This window comes from Poromitra crassiceps (assembly GCF_964638095.1).
Source record: "Poromitra crassiceps genome assembly, contig: HAP1_SCAFFOLD_278, whole genome shotgun sequence".
NCBI lineage: Eukaryota > Metazoa > Chordata > Actinopteri > Beryciformes > Melamphaidae > Poromitra > Poromitra crassiceps.
Window position 1 is genome coordinate 48,741 of NW_028152122.1, and position 11,260 is coordinate 60,000.

Sequence of the window (11,260 nt, forward strand, 5' to 3'; positions counted from 1 at the left end):
ATATGGAATGGCCTGTGGAGCAACCAGTTCATAGAGTCCACTTTCATGAGGTACGGCCACAGTGATGGAGGGATCATTGGATTACCGTGAAGCCATAGGCACTGAAGATTTGGGCCCTGAGCCACCACATATGCTGCAAGATTGTGTCAGACATGAAGGAGATAGAAGAGAATAAGACAGATAGGTTCATCTCTATCACAAGGTGGAGGCTAAAGCCATGGTTAACCACATGCCAAAGTCAAGGACTTTGTCAGAAACTGGAAACCTGCCATCCATTGGATCCCAATGAACATCCAGGGGAAAGCATCATGAACATCAAGATCACCCTACCAACTGTCTATTGTAGACAGTGCCATAAAGATTGAGGAGGCAAGGTTAGAAGATGTTGAGAAGACCTGGCCAGAGGGATCTTACAACACCATCTCAAACAAAGTCTCACCATCTCAAACAAAGTGAAGACAATGACAACAACCAAATCAATCCAAGTTGGCATCTCCACAATTTATGACCTAAATGCCATCGATTCAAGGGTAATCACACTGTTGTCTAGTGACCATGAAGTTGACATGAAGGATGTCCTCGGCCTATGAGCTGGCACCAGTCCCAACTGCCATGTTTACCGAGGACGGAATGTGAATTTGTAAATCCAAGTCTACACTGAAGAAGTCACTCCAAGTCAAAATCTCCAGGAGGAATGCCAGTGTTGCAGATGTCACTGTCATTGATGGATCAGCCCTTCTTTGGACCATCCACTGGCCAGCTGATGGCACCATAGCGGCTTTAGCTCAGGAGGTAGAGCGGGTCGGCCAATGACGCAAGGGTTGGCGGTTCGATCCCCGCTCCCTCCCAGCTGCTGTCGCTGTGTCCTTGGCCAAGACGCTTAACCCTCCTTGCTCCCGATGGTGTGAAGGCACCTTGCGTGGCAGCCTGCTGCCATCGGTGTATGAATGGGTGAATGTAGACTATCTACTGATTGTAAAGTGCTTTGGATAAAAGCGCTATATAAATGCAGGCCATTTACCATTTACCATTTAGAAGGGAGTACTTAACAACAAATAAGAAGTCTATTAGAAGGTGAGCAGGTGCCAGGGTGTGGGTCTTTTTGTTCTGATGTCCAGTGTTCTTTGTCTTTTCAGTTGTGTTATGATTTGTTTATAGACCACTTCACCTGGGATGATGGCTTGGTGGATAACTATGGCACACCTCGTCTTCCACAATTTACTCACAACCACACAAACAACTGTCCAGAAAAAGTCCTGGTGTGGCCCCTGCATTGTTTCATTAAAAACACCATACATCACAGCATTATAATTCACAGTAACATTAAGACCAATACTAACCATTTTCCCCCAAACATATTTAGATCTCTCACATTTTATGAGCAGATATTCTATAGTTTCATCCTCCTTGCAGTCATCCACAGGACACTCTTTGGTTTTAACAAAGCAGCTCCACTTGAGGACTGCTCGGACTGCTAGTCTGCCAACTGAGACCAGCCACATGATGTCTCTTGTTTTCTGAGAGACTCTTACTAAATATATTTTTAATACAGACCTGAGAGCTTGCTACCAGCCCATGCCATATTGGGATGCGACACTGTAGCGTCTTACTATGGAAAAGGCTCTGTCATCAAAGTCCTCAAAACTGTACAAACTATCGGCCATTGACAATGTGGTTGCACTGTTCCAGCAGGTCCTCGACCAAGTCACTGCCTTCATCTCAGCCTGTTCCAAACTTAGCTGCTCTACCGCCATCGAATTAATCATTCATTGAGAATGTTAAGAAGGGCCCACTTTCATGCAATCTTGTGGTGAAATTTCAATGTAAATCTGCCACTAGCATTGAATACTGAGGAATTTGGATGCAAAAAAAGACACATGCAACAGGTCACTGAGCCCAACCACTCTACCGGAAGATTGCAAACTTGTCCCAGACACATTTTGGAGATGAAACCCCTTCTAACTCCAATAAGTGCAACTGTGTGAAGTGCATGGTTTGCCATGCACAATGTTCTGTGCATGTTTCAGAGTAGGATGCTCAAGATCCAAATAGGCTTAACTAATGTGTATCATCTACTCTGAATCTCTACTTGAGATGAGCAAAGGCTCAATGGATGTTCTCATCCAGCACGACCCATATTGTCATAAAAAGTTTGTTTTGCTGGCACGGCCTAAAAGGGTTAATATTATGTAATTTGGAATGAAATACATTGTACATGACCTCCTTTATAAATAGACATTGGAGAAAACAAATGTGATGCATTTGATTTGAGTATTTTGCGTGAAATCTCATAAATCCTTATTTTTCAGCGATTTTGGCACTTAAGGGGTTAATATCTGAAAATGCTCAAGGGTACTCACCGGGCACCCTCCTGTATTTTGAATAGGTACCCCCAAACTACAAGAATCAGCAGAGAAAAAAACTTTATCCGACGAAGCGAGGTTCAACCCCATGGCTCCCGGACTATTATTGGAGACACCTATTGTAGCAGGAACTACCAGAAGCCGTCTGTCTGTCTGTCTGTCTGTCTGTCTGTCTGCCTGCCTGTCTGTCTGTGTGTCTGTGTGTCTGTCTGTCTGTCTGTCTGTCTGTCTGTCTGTCTGTCTGTCTGTCTGTCTGTCTGTCTGTCTGTCTAACTTTACATACTTCCGCGTTAAACCTCTCGCCGAATGGCTGGCCAGCCGCGGCGCAGCCTGCGTGCAGCTCCTCGAACATGTGACTCGACTCGACGCAGCTGACGCGAACAGCGCGTGTATAATATCATGTTAGATGGGGAAGAAAACAGGAGAGAGTGAAAGCTATGACCAAGTATATGCACTACATTCTCTCCTTGGACAAACTTCTAGTCGTTGAAATCCTAGTGAAATCACACAATTGACTCATTTTGCTGGAGACTCCCCCTGCGACCCCTCGTCAAGCTGACGTTCGAGTATATAGGACCAGCCGCCGTCGGCAAGGCTCCAAGTCGAGGCTGACGCACAAGTATGTTTTCCGCTTTATGGTGGTTCAATGCTCTCTCAGATATTTCATACTATTGTTTCTTTTATTTTTATTTTTATATTTCCAGGAGTAATATCATATCCACTGTACCTAATACAAGGAGCAGCTGTATAAGAAAAGTGCATTGGCCCTATAGTCAATGGGCTTGCCTTACATTGGCCAAGTGGCTATGACTGCTGTGTATATAAATAGCATGTATGTTTGTGAGCATACTGTCTGTTTGTGATGTTTGACATAAAGAGGCTACTTAAAGCTGCAGTAAGCACTATTATGTCATTATCATTTTGGTTGTCAAAAACACACACAATCAGGGTTAGCTAGACCGTAACTAGCCAATCATAGCATAGGCTAGTGCTACAAACAAGACTCATTCAGGTTCTACTCTCTGCTATGTTGCTATGGTTAACTAACTTCACCAAAAAACAATGTTGATTTATTTTGCACATGACCTCACACATCCAAAAACTGTAAACAGTTTTGCAGGCATTCAGTTTGACAGTTATTGAGATTTGATTTGAGTTGTGAACCAGTGATGTCATTTGTGCATGAATGACATCACTGGTCCACATCTGAACTCAAATCAAATCTCAAGAACTGTCAAACTAAATGAATGCGTGCAAAATTGTTGACAGTTTTTGGATGTGTGAGATCATGTGCAAAATAAATCAACGTTGTTTTTTGGTGAAGTTCTCCTTTAACATTCCATCGATGTTGTTTATATGCTGCAGGTTTTGATCAACCCTCAGTCGACCTGAACCTCAGCTTTCCTCCTTATCCTTTTGACCAAGCTGACGACGAGGAAAGTTGAGAGCAGAAAATGATTGAAGTGTTTGAGAAAGTCTGTTAGTTAGTAACACCTTGACACAGCAAGAAAGTGCCATTTCACCAGCGTCATGGTCGGGGATCTCAATTGTGTTTGGGTGCGTTTGGGCTGGCAGCAGAAGCAGTTGGTATTTCCGCTATATTACAATCAAGCAGTGTTGGAGGTAACTCATTACAAAAGTAAGATATTACATGTAATATATTACTTTTAGCAGTAACTCAGTAATATAACTCATTACCAATATGATTTCAGTAATATTATACCAGTTACTCTGTCAAGTAACACAAGTTACAAATTGAGTAAAAAAATGTTTTTTTTGTTATCAAAGCACATATTTAAATAAAGATACAATCATTTCCTAATCAAATTGTGTGGTTTTATGCAAATAACCACTATAGATGACAATAACAAAGGAAAATGATAACATTTAGAATTTTGGATGGTTTCAACTGACATCAAGACGGTTTAAATTATTTTTCGGGATGGTTCCGGGCGGCGATGTCATTCTGCTACTGCTGTTATTTTGATGAAAGTAATGCAAAAGTAGTGTTATAAGTAATATAAGTAAACTCTACACAGACAGTAATTTGTAAACTTACTTTCAAATGAAAGTATCTAGTAATATGTAATATATTATATTTTGAAAGTAACTTGCCCAACACTGCAATCAAGTTAAGATTCTGCAGAGATGGAGCACAAATACATTATCTACTAATAATGATTCAAAACAGACTGAAACTGAAAACCATAATTGGTATTTGGTATAATCCAGTGAACCTGACACCAGCCTCAACAATGCACACAGTTATTTTAGTGATCATTGTTATTCCCCTGCCTGGTCCTGTCTTGACTCTGCCCTATGTGTTGCGGCTGTGCTTGAACTCAATTAACTTCCCGCATCCGACCCGCATTCTCTCTTCGGGCGTAATTTAGCCATTTCCCGATTTAGGTTCAGCAACCCTCGTTCTATAGCTCCTATTTCTGGGAGGTTTATGTCAATTTCTCCTCCTTGAATTTGAAGAGTTCCCTGTCCCACTGTCCCGACCATCCCCTGCATTATGGGGGCGTTCGGTGCGGTGGGAGAGGGGTTTGGTGACTGTTTCATTATACAGTCGTCCATTGTGGGGTACATGTGAGAGTATGCCGGTGGGCACCGCATGGCCTCCCCAGATCCCGGTGCAGAAAGAGCCGCATCATTTCTGATGATCGTGCTCCACTGCATCACGATACGAGAAACCACTGCGGCGCGGTCATCCGCATCTCTCCATTTCTTGGAGTGTTTACCAAATGTGGTGCCCGCATTAGCCTCTTTAATTTTTTGGCATTGGATCCTTTCTGCCTTGCTCAAGGCCAACAGATCCTTACTGGTGATAGGTGCTTCATGTGCTTGCGGGACCAAATTGTCCTTCTGCCATTGAGCAATAATGGCATTGTTCGCTCCTTTTACTTTCTGGCATTTACCGGTCTTTGTAAGTAAGTAAGTAAGTAAAATTTTATTTATATAGCACCCTTCCCAGCACGAATGCACAGAGTGCTTTACACATTAAATAGCAACACAGAAATATAAGTGCAGGAATAATACAAGAAAAAGGCAAAAACATAAGAACATACACAGAGCATGAACAGGTAAAAACAATGGCTAGGAATGACTAAAAGGCCTGTCTAAACAGGTGGGTCTTTAATAGTTTTTTAAACGAGAGCTCAGAGCGAGCGGCTCTCAGATCAGGGGGGAGGGCATTCCAGAGCTTCGGGGCTGTCACTTCGAAGGCTCTGTCGCCTTTTGTTTTTAGCCTGGTCCTGGGCACGACCAGGAGCTCTTGGTTGGATGACCTCAGAGACCGGCTGGCTGCATAGGGATGGATGAGGTCAGAGATATAGGTGGGGGCTTGGCCATGGAGGGATCTGAATGCAAATACAAGGATTTTGAAATGGATCCTGTGCTGTACCGGGAGCCAGTGCAGTGAGGCTAGGATGGGGGTGATATGGCATGACTTTTTTGACCTGGTGAGGAGTCTGGCAGCAGCATTTTGGATCAGCTGGAGTTTAACCACGGATGATTTATTGAGATATGAATAAAGGGAGTTACAGTAGTCTAGTCTAGATGAAATGAATGCATGGATGGATATTTCCAGTTCGGCATGTGAAACAATGGTCCGGAGTTTGGCAATATTTCTAAGGTGGAAGAAGCAGGTGCGGGTCACGGATTTTATGTGCTTGTCTAGGTGCATGGACTGGTCAAATATGACACCCAGGTTCCTCAGGTGAGGGCGCACGTTGTCCTTAAGGGACCCTAAGTGTGAGGCTATTTTTTTGGAGATGTTTTCGGCAGCTACAATCAGCACTTCCGTTTTTGTCGCATTTAATTGTAGGAAGTTGCTGCCCATCCAGTTTTGAATGGCGGACAGACACTCCAATAGGGTGCTCAGTTCCTCAATTTTATCGGGCTTAAACGAAAAATAGAGCTGGATATCGTCAGCAAAGCAGTGATAAGAAACACCCTTAAACTGACTGATGAGGAAGCCTAGGGGGAGCAAGTAAAGAGCGAAGAGGAACGGCGCAAGCACGGATCCCTGGGGAACGCCGCACGTGAGGGGGACGGAGTCGGATTTGAAAGGGCCGACAGCCACGGAGAAACACCTCTCCTTAAGGTAGGAGGCAAACCATTTTAGGGCACTGCCCGAGATGCTGACCCACTCCTTTAGTCTGCCGAGCAGGATTCCGTGGTCCACCGTGTCAAACGCTGCACTGAGGTCTAACAGGACCAGGACAGTGCATTTCCCTGAGTCAGAGGCCATCATGATGTCATTGGATACTCTGAGAAGGGCAGTTTCGGTGGAATGGTGTTTTCGGAAACCGGATTGGAATCTGTCTGCGATGTTGTGGTCTGTCAGATAGGTGGTGAGCTGGTTAGCTACCACTCTCTCTAACACCTTTGAGATAAAGGGCAGCTTAGAGATGGGTCTATAATTATTAGTTTGGGAGGGGTCGAGGTTTGGCTGAACAACTGCCTCCTTGAAGTAGGTTGGGACAGAGCCAGAGACTAGGGATCTGTTAATAATAGTGACCAAACTAGGGCCAATAGAGCTAAAAACCTGCTTGAACATTGGGGTAGGTAGAATATCCAGAGGGCTTGTGGAAGACTTCATGGATCTAACTATATCTAAAAGATCTGTTTGGGAGACAGGGGCAAGACTGCTTAGGGAAGATTGGGTGGCTGGGCAGAGGGGGAGGGGGGAGGAGGAGGGGGTGATGCTTGCCCTAACATCAGCTACTTTATTTACAAAGAACAAAAGAAAACGATTACAGTCTTCATTAGAAAACACCGGAACAGAGGGAGTGGGAGGACTAACTAAAGAATTTATCACTTTAAAAAGAACTCTGGGATTTCGCTTGCTAGAAGAGATCAGGTTTGAAAAATACTCAGCCCTGGCACTCTTAACTAGATCGTTGAATTCGGCTATTAGATCTTTTAGATAGAGGCGATGGACCTCAAGGTTTGAGGATTTCCATCTCCTCTCTGTTTTGCGACATTTACGTTTCAGCTCGCAGATGTCCTTGTTCAGCCAGGGGGAGACAGGGTGGGTAGAGCGAGTCACAATGGGGGCTACGTCATCTAAAATGGTTGCACAGTGTGCGTTGAAAGCATGAACTAAACAATCTACGTCATCATCAGGCGACAACAAAACATTCTGATCGAAATTAGCAGCGAAATTCTCAACAGCTGAGCTGTTGACAATGCGAGAGCTTTTTATACGCTTCTCTGGCACAAAGTCATTGTCAAAGGACAGGTTGAACAGCACACATTTGTGGTCGGACACCGTCAGATCTTCGATACAGACGTTGCTTATTGTTAAACCGATTGTGAACACAAGGTCCAGGGTATTTCCCTTATTGTGGGTCGGAGCGGCGACATGTTGGACAAAACAAAGAGACGTAGTAATATTAAGGAAATCAGCAGCAAAGGTATCTGAGCTCTTATTAATATGCATGTTAAAATCTCCGGTTAAAAGAATTCTGTCCAAGCAAATGATAGATGCTAAAAAGTCACCAAACTCGGCTAGGAACGAGCTATTTCTGCCTGGAGGGCGGTAGATTAGCACACAGTGAAACGGGTTTATGCGTCCAATTTTGTTTATGTGGACTTCAAAGGACGAGTAGGAACCTGTGCTCACTGTACGAGAGGAGAAACAGTCTCGGTAGAACATGGCAAGTCCTCCGCCTCTCCCAGTGGAACGCGGGGCGCAGGAGTAAGCACAGTTTGGCGGGCATAGTTCGTTTAGTGTGGCAAATTCGTCCGTTTTTTGCCAAGTTTCCGAAATTAACATCCAGTCCAGCTTCTTAGTTACAAAGAAATCGTTCAGGAAGAACGACTTGTTGGTAATGGATCTGGCATTTAATAATCCAAGGCAGATGGAATCGGAACCAGCTCTGCCGAGCGCTGACGCTCGGGGTAGTGGCCGCAGACACCTAGGCCGAGTCCCGGCTCGCCTACACACAGCCCCTGACGCCCCGCTTGTGAGTGGTCGGCGGTGAAACCCAGGAACGAAAGCCGGCAACAGCGACGGAGACGCCGGGAGGATGGGCCTGAGGCAGGATAGCCTTACGTCGGGGATCGAAAACGTGCAGGTGGACAAGGGCACGGCCAGGGAGCGGTCTCGGATTAGCCTTCGCAGCTTTACCGCGGCTCCAGCTCGTCTACCCCGCCGTCTCGCACGCCTTGTCCAGGGACAACAGCAGGATGAGGCCCAGATCGTCGCGGGGATCTGAAGGCGTAGCGCCCGGTGTGGACTCCACTGATCAGATCGATGGGACAGGGAGCCCACCACCGAATCGCGAATGTTCAGCAAGGTAAGACGATCATACACAGCTACTGATTGTACACTGTTCACACATAACGATGAACAAACAAACAGGACAAGCCAAACGAGAATCCGGCACAGACGACTAGCAGCCAGCATAGGCGCGGCCATCTTAGTGCCATCTTAGTGACTTCATCACTCAAAACCTCTGCTCTTTTGAGCATGTCTTCAAATGTTATGCTTCTCATTTCTGCTGTCTTATTTTGCCCTCTAAATTCTTTTTCTTTACCCAACCCACTGGCGCCGGAACAAGGGGGACATGGGGACATTTTGTCCCCCTTAAAATTTGGTCCCCCTAAAAATTTTTTTTTTTTTTTTTTTTTAAATCTGAGGGGGCAACTGCCTCTGACGCTTAGAGCCCACTTTACACTGTTTACACAGCCTGTGATGCTTGTTAAAGCCGTGATCGTTGTGGGATTATTACACCTGAGACAGACAGACCCAGGGATCAAGTTACAGAGAGCCCACTTTACACTGTTTACACAGCCTGTGACACTTGTTAAAGCCGTGATCATTGTGGGATTATTACACCTGAGAGACAGACAGACCTGGACTCTGTACTGCACTCACTGTCATTGGCTGCTGCTATAATCGTATACGGTTATTGTTATTTTATTTTTGTGTTGAGATGACAAGTTTTGCACTGTGTTTCGAAGTGATAATAATAATAATAATAATAAGTTCAGTGTTTCTGCCTGTGTTGCTGTCTGTTGTAGTGTAATTATAAAATGACCTAAAGGGAGAGCAGGTCACCAAGTGAGTAAGAAAAGGAAAAATACTGAATAATTACATTACTACAGTATAATCCTAATGTTAATTAAAAATGAGATATTCATCTAAATATGACTAAAAATCATCCAAACGTCCATAAAAACGTCAATTTTTCGTCGGCGCCCTCATGGGCGCCGAAAAAACACCGCCCTTCGGGGGCCGTAAAAAATAAAATAAATAAAGATATTACAAAAAAAAAAAAAAAAAAAAAAAAAAAAAAATTGTGTCCCCCTTATTGCAAACTCGTTCCGGCGCCACTGACCCAACCCACTTGCTCTTTCGAGACTTGCAATGGTTTTTTTCAGATAGGTTTCCTGCTAAGATGTCTACTGGCTGCCAAGCCGAACGAAAAACTCGTAAGTTCCTTTGACTTTCCACTCAGAATTAATATTCAAAAGTATCAAAGGTTCTGGCAGTTTTATAGACATCCGCTAATTGTCAGTTAGAAAACCCACCCTTCCCCAAAGCAGTTACACTCTACAGTGGCTGCACTTATCTCAAGTGTGCTTGAGTTTTGTGCTAAGAGTCGACAACTTTGTGTGCAGTTGTTTTCTCAAACACCTCTGTAGTTATACATTTCTAATATTTTTATTTATCTAGACCTGAAGGAGTGTCTCAGTATTTGCGTCTTACCTTGTCTTTAGGCCGGCCTGGTGAGTGTCTGAGATTCCAAGCAAGCGTCCGCGCTACTCCTGATGTGTCGCGGTCCACTCTCCCCGCCCTCGCCGGTCCACTCCCCAGCAAAACACAGCGAGACTAGATTCAAGGACACATTCGACAACAAGACAGGTGGATTAAGGTTAAGTGCACAGTGTCACATGTTTATTTAAGACTAGCAGACATGAATGGTTATATCAAAGCATATATTAAAATTGGTACAAGTCAGAAACAACTGAATAAACTCTTAGATACTAATACCCAAAGTCCAGATGATCTATCTCAGTCAAAAACGATCGTCTCGGCAGTGACCTGTCCTTCCTCGACAATTCAGTGTCAATTAAAGTAAAGGATGCCGATCTCCTCTCACTGTGATTTTGTACAGTAAAAAGTGACTTTCTGATTGGTCCTGAAGTAGAAAGCAGGAGGAGTCTTGAAGCCAAAAACATCATTTCCCAGAAGCCCTGAAAACTCCTGTTTTCATGCTTACAGATAGCAGGCCAGCTGCAAGGTCGAAATACGTCAGCACTTGATAATAAAAATAAGGCCGTCTTTGTTACATGCCAGACATTGACAGTTTTTTGGTGAGAACTGCAGAGGGATGATTACTTTCACTTTAGACAAACTTATTCCCACACTTGACTGCACATAAATATGTATACTTAAGAAATATGGGCTGTCCTATAATCACTCTATTGATTAGAATATGGGCTGTCCTGTAAATATCAATAGACGCAAAGCAACACATTGCTCAGACCCACAGAAACAGATCGGTACATCATTATACCTAGCCCAGAAGCAGGCTCAGTATACTGCTGCCGCAAATCTATAGACCTATTGTTATTGTTGTTCTTGTTGGGGACTGCACAGTCAGCACAAACTGCCTTCTAGATGCTCTGTGTACATCAAGAGAGGGTGGGAGAGAGAGACAAAGACAACCTGTCTGTGTGTGTGTGTGTGTGTGTGTGTGTGTGTGTGTGTGTGTGTGTGTGTGTGTGTGCGTGTGTGTGTGTGTGCGCGCGCATGCGCGCCTGCGTGTGTGTGTGTGTGTGTGTGCGCGCATGCGCGCCTGCGTGTGTGTGTGTGCATGTGCGTGCGTGTGTGTGTGTGTGCGTGCGTGCGCATGTGTGTGCATGCGTGCGTGTGTGTG

The 11,260-nt window shown here is 44.5% G+C and overlaps 1 protein-coding gene across 1 annotated transcript in view; it reads right to left on the reverse strand.

The window, feature by feature from the left end:
• The window catches only part of LOC310770960 (eosinophil peroxidase-like), a gene marked incomplete at its 5' end in the record, with an annotated part of 104,315 nt that overhangs the window by 25,901 nt on the left and 67,154 nt on the right, over nucleotides 1-11,260 (reverse strand). The window contains 2 exons of the mRNA XM_083663652.1: nucleotides 6,333-6,753; nucleotides 10,087-10,209. Of these exons, the coding sequence (XP_083519778.1) occupies nucleotides 6,333-6,753; nucleotides 10,087-10,209 (544 nt within the window). The remainder of the gene's footprint in view (nucleotides 1-6,332; nucleotides 6,754-10,086; nucleotides 10,210-11,260) is intronic.